General features: G+C 36.8%; 1 protein-coding gene across 4 annotated transcripts in view; it reads right to left on the bottom strand.

Moving 5' to 3' along the window:
• The window catches only part of CCDC73 (coiled-coil domain containing 73), a 150,295-nt gene that overhangs the window by 27,266 nt on the left and 101,291 nt on the right, over positions 1 to 21,738 (bottom strand). For all 4 annotated transcript variants that reach the window (XM_040258959.1, XM_040258958.1, XM_040258957.1 and 1 more), the window contains 4 exons: positions 13,178 to 13,306; positions 12,186 to 12,245; positions 10,645 to 10,728; positions 45 to 155 (listed from right to left, as the gene is read on the bottom strand). In XM_040258959.1, the coding sequence (XP_040114893.1) occupies positions 45 to 155; positions 10,645 to 10,728; positions 12,186 to 12,245; positions 13,178 to 13,306 (384 nt within the window). The remainder of the gene's footprint in view (positions 1 to 44; positions 156 to 10,644; positions 10,729 to 12,185; positions 12,246 to 13,177; positions 13,307 to 21,738) is intronic.

The raw sequence follows: 21,738 nt of genomic DNA on the forward strand, positions 1-21,738 counted from the left end.
AACTACTTAAAATATTTTAAAATTTTACTATTAAATAAACCTACATGCTTCTTCCAGGTTCCTAGTGCCTTCTCATGCTCATTTTGAAGATTAAGGAACTTTTCTTCATTTTCTTTTACCTTCTCCCTTTGCAGCTCATTATCTCTTTCAAGGGTCTGCAATAAAATTAATTATCCAAAAAATAATCAATACCACATTAATGAATTTTGATGTGTTTTATGTTGCTTGGACCTTTGCTTCTAACATGCTGAAAGTGCCATACAGATCAGTGATAATGTGCTATCTCAACAATAATTTTCATAAATTAACAGAAAGGTGCTTATAGTTTAGTTAACAGGAAATAGGGGGAGGTTATGAAAAAGAAATGGCTATAAAAGGGTATAAAAACATTGCCATTATTCAGTTTCACTGCATAAGTTTTAATGTACTGAAAAAAGTAATATAAAGTACAGCACTGAAAAATATGAAATGTAGCATAATCCAGCCTAACCCTACTAAAATTTTTTAACTACCACAGAATATATTTGCCCTATCTGTTTATTTCAGAAATTAATTGGCTGGAAAACCCTTAAATACAATTAAAAATTTAAATTTCAAATTAATACTTTTTTAGTAGAACTTCAGTATTCACTAATTAACTTATTACTTCATAAATTAACATATTATATAATCACTACCACACTCTCCTCTTCCCTTCCCAAAAAAACCTTTAAAGAGTAAAATTATCACTGTTTTCTAAGACAAAGGTTTAAAAGATATTAAACCAGTATCACCCATATTATTAGGTTTCTTCAGTGTCTGCTGATAATCCAAGTAAACTTCTGTAAAAAGACAAATAGTAAGAACTCTACCTGCATGTCTAATATATCTGGAATTTTTATGTTAATTTGTTTATCATTACTAAAGCCAAGTACATTCAGGGTCAACATGCAAGCCACACAAAGGATACAGAAAGAAAGGGCAAAGTTTTCCTCTACTGGTTTTCCAGCTCTCCCCACCAGAGGTAAAGTAGTTTCTTCTGTATCCTTTCAAAAATTGTCTATAAGCATACAAGTATATATCTTTCAAAGTGTACTATACATACTCTGTTGTGCTGCCATTTGCTTTTCTAAAAATATGTGTAATATATCTTGCTTAACTTCCATTATCACTATATAAGATCTCATTTTAGAGGCTTCACAGTATTTCAACTATTTAAAGAGTCCTCAATTACTACACAGAATATCAATATGTGATGACATAATTATGCAAAATTTTGAAAACATTTGATAAAACAATTTTAACACAAAGATTCTCCTCTGGCTCATAAAGAACTATGCACTTTGAGAGCACTCAATGAATACCTATTTTGACTGTCTCTACTTTAGGACAATGTAAATATTTTTAAAGAAGTCATGGTTTCACCTTGATTTATAGGTAACATATGATAAAAAGTTTCTAAATATTTACAAGGGTATTATTTAATAGGTGCTTAGTACTTTAACATTCTAACAAATATTTACAGTATCTATTTATATTAGTAACACTATTTTAGAAGACAGACAAATCAAAAAATTCAGAGGAGATATGGGAGAGTATACCACAGAGTATCCTAGTAAAAATAAATGACCAAAAGTATTATGTTCTTAAAAAGCACATTAGATATATCAGTCATTTCCTGTCTGTAACTATACCCCCTTCTAAAAGAAAGTGCCTGTATCTGGTATTCTCTCAGTTTCCATGTTTTGGAGACATTCCATCCTTATCCTACAATGTGAACTGACTGTTCTTTCATCCTGCGACACTGATCTGGAAGTCTTTGAGAATTTCCTTTTTTCTTCTGTGGTGGGTCTCCTGTCTTCTAGATCCATGATTTCCTCCTGGTTTATTCCCTTGTCTTGGTAAAGCAAGCTATTACTTTTTGATAAAGCAGACAAATATCATATTTTTTGAAACTTTACATGTCTGAAAATATGTTTATTCTACCAATACTTAATTTGTTTGGCTAAATACAGGACAATTCTGTTTTGGAACCTCTGAAAGCATGGTTATATTATCTTCTACCTTCCAGGGTTGCCAATGAGAAGTTTGAAGCCATTATGTTCCCATTCTCACTTTGGATCCTTCATAGGTGACCTACTTTTTTTGCCCCCCTCCCCCAAGAGAGTTTTATAATCATCTCTTTTAGTATGAAATTTCATAATGATATGCATTGGTGTTAAGCAAAACAAACTCAGATCCTTCAATTCTGGGTTACTTTCCTGCATTATCTTAGATCATTTGCTCTCCTTCCACTATCTCTGTTCTCTCTGAAACCCACCAGACCTCTTGAACAACCCCCTCATTTTCTTCCTTTCCTATTTTCCATCTTCTTGTCTTTTGGTTCTACTTTCTTAGATTATTTTGATGTTATCTTCTAAACTTTTCATTGTACTTTTTATGTATGCTAATATATTTAAGGGTTATATTTTATTCTATGAATGTTTTTTAGATCCTAAATTACTGTTTTTGGATTAACAAATATATTTCTCTTAACTGAGTATATTTTCTTAGCTTCTCCAAGTTTTTTTTCATTACCCTATTTTTTTTGTCTGTTTTCACACTGGAGATTTTCAAATACCCAGTGATCCTTAACTGTTTGTTCATATTTAAGAATGAAGTATTAAATAGTCAGCTAAACGTTTTGTCAACTACAAAGTTTTGTCACTAAAATGGTGGCTTCACTGTGCATTGATCTGGCTGAACTGTTTCATCAGGAGAGCTTAATTGCAGGTTAGTTGCCACAGAATCTTCCATTCTGCTGCCTGGAATTTACAAGGCTAACTGTCCTCCAAATGGGGAGACTGCTTGGAGGCTTCAGAATTCAGTATATAGACTTTCCAAACTATTTTTAAAATAATACTCTGTACTGTGCTAGTAAACTAGGTCTCAATAAAGCCTGATTTGTAGCATTTGCCAATCTCATTAAAGTTAAAAAAAAAAAAACCCACCGTGGTTAATTCAAGCTACCACTTATTGAAACCAGCTTACAAAATGACAACAGCTCTAAAAACCAGCTCTCCCTGGTACAAACTGCCTCCAGCACACCACTGAATCTTTCCAGTCTCAGTTGCTCCTCAAACTCTCCAACTAGTTCTCTATCTTTTGCCCAACAGAAGATAGGGAGTGACTGTGCAGGTTAGGGAGAAGAATCTGAATGTGCAATAGCTTTCCACGCAGACCTTCTAGTTACTGGCTCCAGTTATGCATCTTACGTTAGAGGCACATGATGTTTGCAATTCCTGCTAATTTCTGTTGCTTTAACTTGAGTTTCTACTTTCTCTCATTTGCTGAGTAAATGACTAATTTTCCATTTGGTTCCTACTTTTAAAACTTTATTTTTATTGTTTCCTCTTCCCATTTGTGCATTCTTGTGGTTTTTATGTCATTTTATTGCAGCTTCAGAAGGAAATATAAGGGAATGTATAGGTTCAATCCAATATGTTTAACCAGAAGCCCTGACCTAGCAATATTTGAACTTGCAGAGTCCAAATTTACTCACTGTTAATCACTCATTAATTTAATAAGATTTAATGAGCTCCTATTATGTGTCAGAAACTTTTTTGGGCTCTTATACTATATTAGTAAAAATGTTAGTATTTTTATGGAATTTATATTCTACCAGGGAATTATTTGGTATTATCTGCAGGCAATGGCAACCCACTCCAGTACTCTTGCCTGGCAAATCCCATGGACAGAAGAGCCTGGTGGGCTGCAGTCCATGGGGTTCCAAGAGTCGGACATGACTGAGCAACTTCACTTTCACTTTACACTTTCATGCACTGGAGAAGGAAATGGCAACCCACTCCAGTGTTCTTGCCTGGAGAATCCCAGGGATAGGGGAGCGTGGTGGGCTGCCGTCTCTGGGGTCACACAGAGTCGGACACGACTAAAGTGACTTAGCAGCAGCAGCAGCAACACCTGGATTAACAAGTTTGAAAACCTTCTCTGACAAAATATATATTGTGGAAAATCAAAATAAAACCACTAGTTAATGCTTTAATATACCAAAAACTAAGTAAATTATTCTGGTTAATACTATGTTAACACTATGATTATAGCAGCAAACTAAATAAATAGTCTTCCTAACACTATGATTATAGCAGCATAACTATACTTTTACCTGGACTAAACTATAATTAAATCACAGTAAAAAATATTCTCCATCATGAGAATTTAGGTCTTCTATGCTCCAAACTATACTTTAAAAAAAATAAGACAGATGACAGCATGATTGCAGAGCACTGAAAAACAGTAGGCCATTATGAAGAGTAATGATCCCTTTTAGTACAGGTGGAATTAGAATGCTCCTCAGGAAAATACTTAAGATATCTATGCAGCATAATCCTCAGCAACAGTTCAACATTAATATTTTGTTATACTATATATCAATGGTTCTCCAACACCAGTCTGTAAACAAGAACTGATCCATGACAAAAATCTCACTAGTCCATGGCAAAAAATGTCAATGTAAGGTCACTGAATGTGTTTTCTTATAAAGGACTGTCCTTTATCTGATATTACATCCTTAATATACTTTTGGTATTAAAATGTTATCTTTTATAAAATGAAAGTGATGATAGATGGTACTATTTTTTAATGCTCTTAACTGTTAAAATAAAAAGCAGACAATTCTATCTTGTTCTTGCCAATACTTTGTTTGAAATTTTACTATATGAAATCTAGCTTCTCTATGTACTGTCAAGGCTTAGGCAATAACGGGTTTAGTGAAAAAGAGAGGCATTTGGATTATCTAAAATATTTCCATTTATAGCTAAAAATCCTGGAAACAATTATTGTCATCATTAACTCAAAGAAACTATCAGGTTGGTGCAAAAATAAGTATGGTTTTGCACTGTTGAACTTTGCCATTTGCTATTGGAATACATTCTTAAATAAATGTGGTTGTTACACATTATTTTGATGTGCATTTCTTGCTTTATGTTTTTTGCTAATGAATTATTTGCTGTTTAGTTTATATGTACTTTAGTCTACAGAAATATGGAAATGATGTTAGACAAAAAGCAAATTCGAGAAATTTTTCTTATTTGAGTTCAAAACAGGTCACAAAGCAGTGCAGACAAACACAACATCAACACATTTGTCCAAGGAACTGCTAATGAACGTACAATGCAGTGGTGGTTTAAGAAGTTTTGCAAAGGAGACAAGAGCCTTGAAGATGAGCATAGTGGCCTGCCACTGGAAGCTGACAGCAATCAACTGAGAGGATCACTGAAGCTAGTACATGAGAAGGCCAAAGAACTCAATGTTGACATTCTATGGTCACGTGCCATTTGAAGCAAATTGGAAAGGTGAAAAAACTCGGTAAGTGGGGGCCTCCTGAGCTGACCGAAAATCAGAAGCATTGTTGAAGTGTCCTCTTCTCTTACTCTACACAACAACAACAAACCATTTCTCAATTTGGACTGTGATGTGCAAAGAAAAGTAGATATTATACAACAATCAGTGACAACCAGCTCAGTGGTTGGACCAAGAAGAGGCTCCAAAGCACTTTCCAAAGCCAAACAAGAATGGAAAAAAAAGTCACGGTCACGTTTGGTGATCTTCTGCTGGTCTGATCCACCGCAGCTTTCTGAATTATGGTGAAACCATTACATCTGAGAAGTATGCTCAGCAAATTGATGAGAAGCACTGAAAATGACAATTCCTGCAGCCAGCATTGGCCAACAGAAAGGGCCCAACTCTTCTCTGTGATAATGCCCAGCTGCATGTGGTACAACCAATATTTCAAAAGTTGAACCAATTAGGCTATAAAGTTTTACCTCATCTGCCATATTCACCTGATCTCTCACCAACTGACTACTACTACTTCAAGCATGTCTACAACATTTTGCAGGGAAAAATGCTGCCACAACCAGCAAGAGGCTGCTTTCCAAGAGTTTGTTGAATCCCAAAGCACTGATTTTTTATGCTACAGGAATATACAAACATTTCTTGTTGGTAAAAAATGTGTTGACTGTAATGGTTTCTATTTTGATTAATAAAGATGTGTTTCAGCCTGGTTACAATGATTTAAAATTCAGAGTCCAAAACCATAATTACTTTTGCACTGACCTAATATATACATTTATGACTACCATAGGCCCTGTAGAATTCAACAATACATAAACATTGGATTTAGAGCTGGTAAGGGACAATTTTTAAGTTGTGGTCTTTGTATAAGTGATCCAGCAAGAGTGGCATTTCCAACAGATCTAGGAAATATATCTTAACAGTGTAATCTTGTAGAAATAGTGCTGGAGCAGAATCGAGACAAAGATTTAATTCTGGTTTTGCCACTAGTTTGGGGCCTTGAACTATACTGCTTGACTATTGTGGATCTCTATTTCATCACAAAATGAAATGGTTGGATTGGCTAATCTCTAACATTTTGTTCATCCTAAAAATCTATGTTTCATCTTCTTTAAATGGATTAGGGGACAATCCTGGTAACTGCTTTCATCAAGAATTTGAATAAATTATTTCATATATTTCTTGGAAGGTTTAACACCTTAGGGAAATAATCCCCATTAAGCACCTATAGGGTGGGTAGAGGAGGTCAGTTCAGTTCAGTCGCTCAGTTGTGTCTGACTCTTTGCAACCCCATGGACTGCAGCACGCCAGGCCTCCCTGTCCATCACCAACTCCTGGAGCTTACTCAAACTCACATCCATTAGGTCAGTGATCCCATTTAACCATCTCATCCTCTGTTATCCTTTTCTCCTCCTGCCTTCAATCTTTCCCAGCATCAGGGTCTTTCCAATGAGTCGGTTCTTTGCATCAGGTGGCCAAAGTATTGGAATTTCAGCTTCAGCATCAGTCCTTTCAATGAATATTCAGGACTGATTTCCTTTAGGATGGATTGGTTGGATCTCACTGCAGTCCAAGGGACTCTCAAGAGTCTTTTCCAATACCACAGTTCAAAAGCATCAATTCTTCAGTGCTCAGCTTTCTTTATAGTCCAACTCTCACATCCATACATAACTACTGGAAAAACCATAGCTTTGACTAGACGGACCTTTGTTGGCAAAGTAATGTCTCTCCTTTTGAATATGCTTGTATAGGTTGGTCATAGCTTTTCTTCCCAGGAGCTGCGTCTTTTAATTTGATGGCTGCAGTAACTAACTGAAGTGATTTTGGAGCCGAAGAAAATAAAGTCTGTCACTGTTTCCATTGTTTCCCCATCTATTTTCCATGAAGTGATGGGACCAGATGCCATGATTTTAGTTTTCTGAATGTTGAGTTTTAAGCTAACTTTTTCACTCGGAGACTCTTTCACTTTCTTCAGGTGGCTCTTTAGTTCTTCACTTTCTGCCATAAGAGTGGTGTCATCTGCATATCTGAGGTTATTGACAGTTCTCCTGGCAATCTTGATTCCAGCTTGTGCTTCATCCAGCCTGGCATTTCTCATGATGTACTCTGCATATAAGTTAAATAAGCACGGTGACAATATACAGCCTTGATGTACTCCTTTCCCAACTTGGAACCAGTCTGTTGTTCCATGTCTGGTTCTAACTGTTGCATCTTGACCTACATACAGATTTCTCAGGAGGCAGTTCAGGAGGTCTGGTATTCCCATCTCTTTAAAAATTTTCCACAGTTTGTTGTGATCCACACAGTCAAAGCCTTTGGCGTAGTCAATAAAGCAAAAGTAGATGTTTTTCTGGAACTCTTGCCTTTTTCAATGATCCAGCAGATGTTGGCAATTTCATCTCTGGTCCCTCTGCCTTTTCTAAATCCAGCTTGAACATCTGGAAGTTCATGGTTCACGTACTGTTGAAGCCTGGCTTGGAGAATTTTGAGCATTACTTTGCTAGCATATGCTATAAGTTTAATTGTGTCGTAGTTTGAACATTCCTTGGCATTGCCTTTCTTAAGGATTGTAATGAAAACTGACCTTTTCCAATCCTGTGGCCACTGCTGAGTTTTCCAGATTTGCTGGCATACTGAGTGCAGCACTTACACAGCACCATCTTTTAGGATTTGAAATAGCTCAACTGGAATTCTATCACCTCCACAAACTTTGTTCATATTTGCAGATAACTGGACTTTATGAAACTTTAAAAAATCTTTTATTGGAGTAGGTGAAAGGGTTAAAAGAAGGGGGAGATTTGGCTCTAGCATAAGTTTTCCCTCTCTGCCTTCCAAGTGAAATCTGTACAGTATTGGGGGGGCAGGCAAGAGAAATGAGCAAGGTAAACCTCTTTACATAACTAATCATAGAACATCAATGGTGAAAAGATAGTGTTTCACTGTTCAGGTTAAGTTTGGTTTTGTTCAGTGAGGATGGATTCAGCATAATTTCTGGGGCCAAATGCAAAATTAAAAAAAAAAGGAGAGAAAAAAAAAAGCTAGTAAAGATACTGATACTAAACCTTTTCTTTTCTTTATGGTTCCTCCATCTCTCTTTGTCTCTCTACCCCTCCATTTTTCTTCCTATCCACCTATCAAGGTGCTTTTTATTTCCTCTTTAATGTCCCCTGGGATAGTCACAGGCCAAAGATAGATCCTCACAGATGCCTAAGGGCCTTACCACACAACTTAGCTTTGAGTTCTACCTCCTGCAAGCTGCAAGACCCATGTATTATGTTCTGTCTGAAGTTGGGGAAGTTATTCTCTCCATCTCATGGGCCCTCTGGCATTCTGGCTGAAGTTGGGGAAGTCAGTCTCTCCATCCCATGGGCCCTCTGGTAGATGGGTAACCCCAAAGGATTGCAACTGCCAGGCAGGGATGCAGCTCACTACCTGGACTGAGGACTCACTTCCTGCCAAGACACCTACCTGGGAAGAAGATGCTGCAGGGCTCATGTACTCAACTCAGACGACCCTGCTACATCCAGGCCTCCACCCGTGTGGGGTGAGCATGCTAAGTTGCTTCAGTTGTGTCCCTCTCTTTGCGACCCTATGGACTGTAGCCTGCCATGCTCCTCTGTCCATGGAATTCTCCAGGCAAGAATACTGGTTGCCATGCCCTCCTCCAGGGGTTCTTTCTGATCCAAGGATCAAACCCACCTTTCTTATGTCTCCTGCACTGGCAGGCAGGTTCTTTACCACCAGCACCAGCTGGGAAGCCCAAACATTGGTAAATGACAACAACCGAACACACAGGCCTCTACCCACCAATGTGACCCAGCCAACACAGAGTGATGGCAAGATAGGAGCAGGGAGGATAAGGCTGTGCAGGGCCCAGGGCACAAAAGGGCAGAAGAGACAGCAGCCAAGAATGGTTCCTTGGAGGCAATGGGAGGCTGGAGAATGCCAAAGCTGGGGCTTCAAGCCCTGTTGCAAGCTCCATTTTACCATCAGACTTAATTTACAAACCATACATTTAAATATAAGTTAATAAAAATGTCAAGGAAGTGACCATACGAAAGAATATTAAACCTGAAACTTGAGGCTCCTCTGGCTATCAGCCTTATGCAACTGCACTGGTTACATTCTCATGAAGCTGGTCCAGGCCTCTGCTGATGGTAGTCTTTTCACTGGAGGTGAATATACTTTTTTGGGAAATGATGAGCTTCATGTTTCATTATCAAGAATCCCTTCCGAGGGGCACAAATATCTTCCACTGGCCACCACAGTGGAACATGTCCCCAACTCCTCTTGAGTTGGACATCCCATCACTTGGCAGTTTCTGCTCTTCCACTAATCACTACGTTCCTTCATGTGAAGCCAAGGAACCACCATGTTCTTGCTTATGACCCTTCTAGGGCCACACCGCATTAGAACAAGCATAAAACACACTTCAAGTCCCACTGGAACAGATTCCTCCAAAAACTTTACTCCTTGAATTTTCTAGACTAAAACTGGGCATCAGACTAGACGTTCTTGGTACACAACTTCCAAACTTCAAGAAATATACACCGACTTCTCCCACAAAATGAATTTGTCACAATTTACTGGCAACACCTCAGTGAACCTTTAGATTCAACAGCATCGCAAGCATCCATCTAAAAAACTAAGATTGCAGTCTCCCCTTCTTGTACCCCAATTTTTACACAATTTTCCTATAGACTCCCTCATTTTGATTCATGAGGGGAAGACATCTCTCTCAACTAGGGATGTAAGAGAAAAGTATCACTTAATGAATCCTCATTCCCAAAACACTCCCATAACTTCTTTCTCTCCCCAGTCATTTTCTTATACATACTGGGAAGAAGATGATGGGGTGATTGTTGTGGTAACAGGACCAGTTCTATCATGTTGTGAAAAGGAATTTGCCTCCCACCCCACTTCTGAAAGCTTACTGATTCCTCTGCTAGAAAGTGGTATCACTTGTCACCTTTTATTTTCAGTTTTGAATCTTGGCCAAAATCCTAAGACACAGAGAAAAAAATACCCAATCTGTTACAAAAATAAATCAATTACTTGATAAAATGGAACATTTAACTAGTGACTTAAATGCTTAAAAAAAAATGCTCATTTCTTTGGATACTGATACCAAGTTGATGAAGGAGGTCAATACTTTACTCCTAAAATTAAAAATGATCTCAGATAAAGCTGGACATATGAAAGCAACTAAACAGGTAAAGTTTATTAGATGAAAATATGCATATATATATATATATATATAAAATCAGGATATGTTTTATATATATATATATCCTAATTATTTTCTTTTATCACCTTCAATTTTTCTTCCATTTCAGTATTAGCTTGAGTCTGTTGCTGAAGTAACTGCTGCAATTGTTGGAAAGAAATGATGATACCCTTTAAAAAAGTATAAATATGATATATTAATTGAAAAAGTTTTAAGGCAGTAGGTATGTTTCTAAACTCACATTCTTAAAATATATTTTCTAGTTTCTTAATACAGTTTAATTTCAATGTCATAATAAACAATATACTGAAATAAACTAATGGCACATTTATTAATATTTAATGCAATTTGTATTATATGAGCTCTTACAAAGTACTATTTCTAAGAGTTCCTCAAATAATTAACAAAGTTTTTGAAATGGGCCATGGATTCTGAGACACTACTGAAAAATGTAAAGTATTCAAAACTAAACTATTGTGGGCTTTCTCCTCAAATAGTAAATATATTGCTACTAAAATGGCATAGTGCTAATGGGCAAGAATGGCCTGGTATGCATTCAGGATCAAACAGAGAAAAATCAAAAGAGCAAAAAAAAGAAACAGAAGAAATTTTATTTGCATATCTTTTTTTAAGAATAGAATAATTATAAATATCAAATTCAAATGAGAGTATAATGTCCTACAAAAGCATGCTATAAGCATAAATACATTTCAATAATTATCTGCTAGAGTACCAGTAGTCTAAACTAAGGAAAACAGTGATTTATATTTATATACTTTATTTATAAATTATTTTAGTGTAATATTTTTCCAGCTTTATTGAGATATAATTGACATATGTGTAAGCTTAAAGTATAAAATATGATGATTTGATACACATATTTATTGTGATATAATTATCAAAATAAGATTAACATCTCTATTACCACACATAATCACCAACATTTTTGTATGTGGGAGAACATTTAAGATCTACTCTCTGTAAAAAATAAATAAGCTACAAGGATATATTGTACAGCACAAGGAATACAGTCAATATTTTATAATAACTTTAAATGGAGCATAATCTATAAAAATTTTGAATCACTGTTGCATAGTTAAAACTAATATAATGTTGTAAGTCAACTAGACCTCAACTAAATAAATATTTTTCAAATAAGAATATGTCTTCAAAGTGTCATTAAAAAAAAACTACTCTCTTAGCAACTTTCAAATATGACATCATGCTGCACATTACATACCTAGAACTAACTCATTTTACAACTGGAAGTTTGTACCTTTAGATGACCATCTCCTCATTTCTCCTCTGATTTTTTTGTTTGGGGCAGTACTTTACAGCATATGGGATCTTAGGTTCCCAAACAGGGATCGAACCTTTACCCTTTGCATTAGAAGCATGGAGTCTTAACCACTGGAACATCAAGGAAGTCCCTGATTTATTTTTTAATGTGAATACAGGTTAGACTTGGTTTAAAAGGTACATATGTAATCCATTCAATATACACCAACTGAGTGTTTACTGAGTGCTAGGAATTGACCTAGGCATGATTCCATTTGTTGTTTATTTTCCACACTGTATTTGGTTTTCAGAATATTTACTAACTTCCAAAATATCTTAGGTTGCTTGCCTGTTTTTCTTCTTGAATACAAGTAATCTCTTCATTGATCTTCTTATTTAATTCTAATTCCTAAAAATTTGAATAATTTTAAAGTTAAGATACAAAATTCATCAAATTATACATTCAATTCAGGACTTAACAAATTCAGGAGTATCATGACCTATTTTTACTCCAGAGTACCAATGTTTGTCTACTGCTGAATTAACGATTCTAGTGAACTGAAGATGTTGTTAGATATTCAATACAGGCTGGTGCAAACTTATAAGTAGTGTTAATGTTGAAGACAACAAAATTTCTCATCTCCAAAAGCTTTTCTGAAGATATCATTAGGCCAGACGATTACCAGAAAGTGAAAGTGAAGTCACTCAGTCATGTCCAACTTTTTGCGACCCATGGACTAACCCTCCAGGCTCCTCCAGCCAAGGGATTTTCCAGGCAAGAATACTGGAGTGGGTTGCCATTTCCTTCTCCAGGGGATCTTCTTGACCCAGGGATTAAACCTGGGTCTCCCGCATTGCAGGCAGACTCTACTGCTGAACACCCAGGAAGTATTACCTCTAAAAGGAACTGTAAAGTGAAAGTCGCTCAGTCGTATCCGACTCTTTGCGACCTCATAGACTATCCAATCCACGGAATTCTCCGGCCAGAATACTGGAGTGGGTAGCCTTTCCCTTCTCGAGGGGACCTTTCCAACCCAGGGATTGAACCCAGGTCTCCCAAATTGCAGGCAGATTCTTTACCAGCTGAGCCACAAGGGAAGCCCTGATTACCTGATACCATAGTAAAGTGAAAATAAAGTGGTTATAGATAAGCTTTGTTGATAATGCCAAAATGTATCTAGCAATTTTTCAAAAATTCATGAAATCTTTATTTACTATGTATATTAACTTTACAAAGAAGGAAAAATTTTGTATTATACTCTTCTTATTCAATTGTTTATATAATCTCATAAATTTTACAAAAATTTTAATTTTATAGACAGGATATATTTAAATAAATACCATTTTGAGTCTTTCTTCAAGTTCTTGAAATTTTTGTTCTTTAATTGTTAAATTGTTTTCTGCTCCCATCTTCTGTTGTTGACATGTGACTTTGGTCTTTATCAAGTCTGAGGTTACTCTTTTAAGTTCCTTAACATAAAAAACATCAAACAGAGAATTCAGTATAGATATTTCATTAAAGCAAGGCACTTTTCTGACAGTTTTAAAGTTCATTTTAAACCTATTCTACTACAGTCCATGGGGTTGCAAAGAGTCGGACCCGACTGAGTGACTAAGACTGGCCCATTAAGGTCTATTTTCCCTACTTTCCTTGCAAGATAATTAGCCAATGTGGTAATGCTGTCTGTGGTTACAGAATAGGCAAACACAATGACACAAAGCTAGAATGCATGATCTTTGTTCTTAAAAAGAATACACTAACTAAATGAACTAATCAACCAGAAGTAGGGTGTTTTCCCTGATGACTTATTCAACAAAAATCCCCTAAGATAAAAGATTATCAATTCCCAAGTTATTAGCAGCTAATAAGAAAAATGTATGTAAGAAATAATTATGTGATGAGTGTTTTAACAGGAAAAGTTTAGGAAAGTACAGAAGTTTAAAGGATAAACAGTTTGGTTGAGGGCATCAAGAAGTCATTACACGGGACAGTGGTATTTAAACTGAGTCTGTAAAGATAAATTTTTGAAGAGGACAAAAAATGAGTAGATATTCCAGGCAAAAACATTCAGAAAAGTACAGAAACATGAAACAGCATGGTATTTTTCAAGGAAACAGAACTAATATGATATGACCAGAACTAGTATGTCATGGGTAAGAGGGAGGAATTTAAGACACTTGCTCCTTGGAAAGAAAGCTGACAAACCTATACAGTATTAAAAAGCAGAGACATTACTTTGCCAACAAAGGTCCACATAGTCAAAACAATGGTTTTTTCCAGTAGTCATGTATGGATGTGAGAGCTGGACCATAAAGAAGGCCGAGTGCTGAAGAATTAATGCTTCTGAATTGTGGTGCTAGAGAAGAGTCCCTTGGACAGCAAGGAGAGCAAATCAGTCAATTCTAAAGGAAATCAACATTAAATATTCAGTGGAAAGACTGATGCTGAAGCTCCAATACTTTGGCCACATGATGCAAAGAGCTGATTCACTGGAAAAGACCCTGATGCTGGGAAAGATTGAGGGCAAGAGGAAAAGGGGGCAACAGAGGATGAGATGGTTAGATAGCATCACCAACTCAATGGACATGAATTTGAGCAAACTCTGGGAGATAGTGAAAGACAAGGGAAACTGGTGAGCTACAGTCCATGGGATCGCAAGAAGTCGGAAATGAATTAGTATCTGAACAAGTTTTGACTAGAAATTTAGCAAAATTCAAGTATCAAAAGATTTGTAGGCCAAGCTAAAGAGTTCTAATTTTATCTTACAGACAATGAGGAATTAACCACTGAAGGATTTTGGTTAAGAGAATGACATAACAAGATGTGCCTTTTAGAAAAATAACTCTGGCATCATTACAGAGGACAGAATTTATGGGGACATAAAAGAAGTCTACATTGTGCAGTGACATGCTCATGGAGTTTAACAGACACATCTGAATACATTTAAATCCAGAAATACCAACTCCTGAGGGGGTGTGTATTCTATAGTACTGCTGTTTTGTTCAAGGATCTGATTTTCTTGATTACACAGCATTGTAACCAGAGATCAAATTGCCAACATCTGTTGGATCATAGAAAAAGCAAGAGAATTCCAGAAAAACATCAACTCCTGCTTCATTGACTACACTAAAGCCTTTGACTGTGTGAATCACAACAAACTGGAAAATTCTGAAAGAGATGGGAATACCAAACCATCTGACCTGCCTCCTGAGAATCCTGTATGCAGGTCAAGAAGCAACATGGAACAATGAACTGGTTCCAAACTGGGAAAGGAATATGTCAAGGCTGTATACTGTCACCCTGATTATTTAACTTCTATGCAGAGTACATCATGTGAAATGGTGGGCTGGATGAAACAAAAGCTGGAATCAAGATTACCAGGAGAAATATCAATAACCTCAGATATGCAGATGACACAACCCTTATGGCAGAAAGTGAAGAGGAACCAAAGAATCTCTTGATGAAAGTGAAAGAGGAGAGTGAAAAAGTTGGCTTAAAACTCAACATTCAGAAAACGAAGATCACAGTATCTGGTCCCATCACTTCATGGAAAATAGAATGGGAAACAATGGAAACAGTGACAGACTTTATTTTCTTGGGCTCCAAAATCACTGCAGATGGTGACAGCAGCCATAAAATTAAAAGATGCTTGCTACCTGGAAGAAAAGCTGTGACAAACCTAGACAGCATATTATAAAGCAGAGGCATTACTTTGCCAACAAAGGTCTGTCTACTCAAAGCTATGGTTTTTCCAGTAATCATGTGTGGATGTAAGAGCTGGACTATAAAGAAAGCTGAGCACAGAAGAACTGATGCTTTTGATCTGTGGTGTTGGAGAAGACTCTTGGGAGTCCCTTGGACTGCAAGGAGATCAAACCAGTCAATCCTAAAAGAAATCAACCCTGAATATTCATTAGAAGGACTAATGTTGAAGCTCCAGTACTTTGGCATCTGATGCAAAGAACTGACTCATTAGAAAAGACCCCGATGGTGGGAAAGATTGAAGGGAGGAGAAGGGGATGACAGAGGATGAGATGGTTGGATGGCATCACCGACTCAATGGACATGAGTTTAAGCAAACCCCAGGAGTTGGTGATGGACAGGGAAGCCTGGTGTGCTACAGTCCATGGGGTCACAAAGAGTCAGACACAACTGAGTGACTGAACTCCCTTTGAACTTTGAAAGCCCCCAAAAGAAGCGCCAGATACTAGCTTCAGAAACATGAGATCAGGTTCTGCTAATCAGCAACATCTATCTTGGATATTGGATCAGGAAGTAGTCGGTAGACAGCAGAGGCCATGCTAGTCATGTCAAGCCTCCATGAACAACAGTGATACTCCTGTAGCAGTAGCAGTATCCACTATGGTCAACAGTGATGGTATAAGTAGTGTAAAACAGCTTAGTGGTGGAAGTTGGTTTCATGCTATGGTTCTGGATATACATTCCCTGGCTGTTGACGATTTTCCAAGTCTGAGATGAACATCCAAATTCCTTTGCTGAAAAAAATCATCTTACAATTAAGAATCTTGATTAGTACACTTCAATTTTTAAAAACTGAAATTGGTTCATTAGGGTGATGAGATTATAGGAAATTTTTATTTTCCTCATTTTGTTTTTTAAGTATTTTCTCTTTTTTCTAAAATAAACACATTTTTCATGTATCACTTTTTGAATAATATGTAAAGCTACTGAAACAGGTGCAATCACTTCACTTTTAGTAAGAGGAAAGATGACAAATGACTGAGTTCTAAAAAAAGTCCAAGATTCATGGATTAAATAAGCTGCTAATACAGAAACCTGAAGTCAACTATGGGAGGAGTGAAACCAAGAGAGTGTGGTATCAAGGAAGCTGAAAAAGGAGTAGCAGAAAACTGGGCTCTCGATACCTCCAGAATTCTATACGTTACAGCCTTAGCCACCTAGACAGAAACTCACCTGATTAAACCTCTTTGGGTTTAGTCCAAAATCCAGAAGAAAAAAATTCATTGTTCTCAGTTCACATATCCCCTTTAGATATGTATACTGCATGAAATGACTGCTAAAGTAACCACATGGGTCAAGAGATAAGGCTTTATTCTCCTGTCTCCAAAAAGCAGGCAGACAAAATTATGCACTAACAGAACAATCAGCATGTATTGAATAAGGAAAGAAATTTAAATGAAGCTGGTGAGCCTAGAAGAGTAAGTAATATACTGGATATCCTGCATTTGTGCCTGCTGATTCATTTTCCACTCTTTATGACTTATGTGGCTGGCATCTGTGGATACCGCAAGCAAGTTCCCTTCCCTCTGACTTTGTTGGGTTCAATCTCTGGGAGGCACCAGTAATCAGTATGCTAGGAAGACAGAGTGATTGAGGTATTTTCCCCAGCTCCCTCCCTACATGACCACAAACTGGCAACAGCTCTGTACCTTTACCAAAGGCCACAGCTTCTGATTTGCAGCTTTCTTCAACAGCTTTACCTATAGCTCTCTCCAGGTTCCAGGATCTGCTTTCTTCCCTTGTAACCACCAGGTCTAGGTGGTGTAATCATTCTCCAACAGCTTCTATCCCTTGTGGGCTTCCCTTAACCCCACCTACAATTTTGTAAATGACTCTTCCATCAAACTTCTCTCAATTTCCCATTCCAGTGTGCCATGTTTCCTGACTCAATCTCGTTTAATACAAGTAAATTGAAAGAAGGCACTTCAAGTTGCTGTAGGGAATATGAAGAAGAAAAAGGCAAAAAGACAGGGAAAATTAAGAATTATGATAATGGCAACGAAGATTTTTAGATTACAAAGAATGAAGATGCTTATTAGGAAGTAGTAGGAAACAATGTTGGGACCAGATCATGGAAGTTCTGGAAAGCTAATTTTAAGAAGTTTAAGACTAAATCAACACATTGTATACCATAAGCTTAAATAATGTTGTATGTCAATTGTATCTCAATAGGCTGGAAAAAAGTTTGGGACTTGATTTGAAAGACAAAGGAGAACTATTCAATTTAAAACTCTTTCCACATGTGCTAAGTAGATGTGTCAGGCATATACACGCAATGTATTAAAAGAATAACTTGGTAAAATTAGTCTGGCAGAAGGAGTGAACAAAAACTGAAGGAAAGAACACTGGCTAAGAGGTATTTTATTAATCCAGGAATGAGATGATGACTATCTATACTACTGGAAAATGGATAATGAAAATATGAGACATTCTGAAGGAAGATATAATCAAATAGACAGAGGAAATGAAGGAAAAAGATTATTTCAAACTGTCTAAATGAACCGAGAATAGGAAACTATAAAATGTGAAAAAGAAGCATGGAAATGAAAAGAAATGAAAAAGGTGCTTCACTGATGAAACATGAAAAATCTATTAAAGATAAGTAAGAGATGGATGATATTCTGAGATTGACTCTTCAGTCCAGTTCAGTCGCTCAGTTGTGTCTGACTCTTTGCAACCCCATGGACTGCAGCACGCCAGGCCTCCCTGTCCATCACCAACTCCCAGAGCTCATTCAAACTCATGTCCATGGAGTAGGTGATGCCATCCAGCCATCTCATGCTCTGTTGTTCCCTTCTCCTCCCACCTTCAATCTTTCCCAGCGTCAGGGTCTTTTCAGATGAGTCCGTTCTTCACATCAGATGGCCAAAGTATTGGAATCTCATCTTCAGCATCAGTTCTTCCAATGAATATTCAGGACTGATTTCCTTTAGGATTGACTGGTTTGATCGCCCTGTAATCCAGGGGACTCTCAAGTGTCTTCTCCAATACCATAGTTCACAAGCATCAATTTTGAACTTTCTTAAGAGACTGACTCTTAAGAAAGCCAAAAGGCACAAATCACTAAACCTAAGTCATAGGGTGTTACCATTGTAAAAGAAAATTAATTCATTATTTTTCAAATTATAAAAGGTCATATATGATAAATTCCCTCAAAAAAAGTTTCAATGTATCAGTGATGAGTTACCTTTATAGGCAGCAAGATGGGTTTCCTTTGAAAAGAGAGTTGTATGAATTTTTTTTAGGGGGGGGGCAGGGTCAGAGGAGGAAGGATGCGAAGAATGAAGAATCAAAGGCTAGGTGACCCTGAAACTACAGTAAGTCATAAAAGGAGATGACCTGCAGGCAGCTGAAAATATAGAACTGCAGATTAAAAGAAATGTGGGCTGGAAATATAGATATGAAGTCATCTACATAAAGTGAATGACTGAATTAAGGAGGATGAGCTAATTGAAAAAAAGAAAGATGTTACGACAGAGCTTTGGATGAACTGGGGAGAAAAATAGGACAATTAGGGAGCCAGAAGAATTTATTTGTACCCAAAGACCCTTAAACAAATAATTAAAATCAATAGATTTTGTATTTTAAATATCATTTTGTATAAAATACAATATTCTGTAATGAAAAACATGAATTAGTATCAGGATGCTTGGGTTATAACTATCAGAAAACCATACTTAAACCATTAAATGATAAGAAAATTTATTCTGTAGCAAGAGGTAATTTAGGAATTGCATAACAACTCATTGCTTCTTTGTGGAGCGCCTGCTAAAGAGTAAGGATATTTTTTCTTTGAACCACCTCCCCCAGGCCAGAATTAGATCACATGCTCATTCTTGAACCAAATACTGGCATGAAGATAAGAGATTATATTAATTAGCTTAAAGACAGACTGATCATATGAGACACACTGGACATTGAGGAATTATCACAATATCTACTACATGAAGAATTTCAACTAACATTATAAAATTTATAGGTTGTTTAGAATATTATTGACTACAAACAGTATATGGTACAAAGTGAGGATAAACAGAGACACTTTTTTACATGCTATTTGTAATTGAATAATTCACCTAATTGTTGGATCCAGTTAGTGGTTTTTAAATTGTGCTCCAAGGAGTCCTAGAGGTTCCACGGCCCCCCTCCACAGCTGCTGATAGAGAAGAAAGAGTCAACATGCATGGCTCCAGTGTTCTTTCAATTCTCCCTTCAAGCACAAATAGTTCTACTTTGTAAAACTAACACTGAACCTCCAAATCTTTAACGGAAGGTTCTACAATTCAAAGAAAGATTAAAAACCAATAAATCAGATGATCTCTATGATTCCATGAAATTTAGAGATGATATGAAGAAGATAAATAGAAGATATGAAGAAGAGAATTAGTCATTGAAGAAACAGAATATAATTCAAGCACGAAGGGAGAAAAAGCAATTAATAAGTTGGAAGAAATTTCACACTTTCCTATCTGGAAAAAAGTTTATCAGATGAGGCTATGTTTCAGTTGTCTTGAAAGTCAACACAAATAACCCTTTATAGTTTTGGTTTGCCTTAATTTTAACCTAATTTCATTTGCATGTAACAATAATCCCATAAACTTCTACAGCATGATAAACTTTCTGAAGTGTTTTTCCATATATTATTTTATATTTGTTGTAAGGGGCTTCCCAGGTGGCTCAGTGGTAAAGAATCTGCCTGCCAATGCAGGAGACATAAGAGAAACAGGTTTGATCCCTGGGTTGGGAAGATCCCCTGGAGAAGGAAAAGGAAACCCACTCCAGTATTCTTGCCCAGGAAATCCCATGGACAGAGGAGCTTGGCAGGTTACAGTGCTTGGGGTCCTAAGAGTCAGACACAACTTAGAGACTAAACTACCATCAAGGTGAATTCAAGGGGTTCTATGATTATTTTCTCTACTTTTAAAATAAAGTGGTCTGAAATCCTAATGGTGGTAGGAATGAACTACCTTGAGGAAAAGTATCACGTTTCATACTTATCCCATAGCACCTTAATACATTCAGGGATCTAAGAGGTACTAAAAACTTTTAATGAACATAAGAAGAAAAGAATGATGAACACAAAATGAAATAAATGTGACTCATCTTTGCCTAAAATAAGATTTGATGAAATCAAAGGTGATTTATTCAGGATAAAGCAAATGGCAATAAAAAATAAATAAAAAACTTGGTGAGAACAGTCAATGTCAGCCAAATATAGTAGTAGTTAATGGCACGATAGCAGTTCATAGCCAATTTGTAAAACTGCATAGAAAGTGGTATGTATAGTATACTGCTAATTGTATAGTATACAGGAAACTATAATGCTAAGGGTTTAATCACTGATTGAACCGGATGGCTTATTCTAATAAAGGAAATGACCACAACCCTGCAGACAACCATGTGACAGATAGATGCTCCTCATTTGAATGTGAGCAGATTACTACAGATTACTACAACTTCCTTGCTGCTAAGTCACTTCAGTCGTGTCCGACTCTGGGTGACCCCAGAGACGGCAGCCCACCAGGCTCCCCCGTCCCTGGGATTCTCCAGGCAAGAATACTGGAGTGGGTTGCCATTTCCTTCTCCAATGCATGAAAGTGAAAAGTGAAAGTGAAGTCGCTCAGTCGTGTCTGACTCCTAGCGACCCCATGGACTGCAGCCCACCAGTCTCCTCCGTCCATGGGATTTTCCAGGCAAGAGTACTGGAGTGGGTTGCCATTGCCTTCTCCAACAACTTCCTTACCAATAATAAAAAATAAAGCTTAGTAGTTGGTGAGTCACTGGCATTATGTTAACTTTAGAAGAACAGCATATTTGGGGCCAGAACCTTAACTGACTTAATTAACAACCCTAAATTTGTGAGACTAATATGGGTTAATTCTACATTATAAATTCAGATCCAAGTATATTCTAGAAAACAATTAAGACAATATAAAAAAACATTATTCTAGTTCATAAGCTAGATGGTCTTTGACTCAACCAACTTATTGAATAAAAGAATTTATTGCTTTTAATATAGTATATTCAAAAGCAGAGACATTACTTTGCTGACTAAGGTCCGTCTAGTCAAGGCTATGGTTTTTCCTGTGGTCATGTATAGATGTGAGAATTGGACTGTGAAGAAGGCTGAGCGCCGAAG

The sequence above is a fragment of the Oryx dammah genome, unplaced genomic scaffold, assembly GCF_014754425.2.
Source record: "Oryx dammah isolate SB20612 unplaced genomic scaffold, SCBI_Odam_1.1 HiC_scaffold_17, whole genome shotgun sequence".
Taxonomy (NCBI): domain Eukaryota; kingdom Metazoa; phylum Chordata; class Mammalia; order Artiodactyla; family Bovidae; genus Oryx; species Oryx dammah.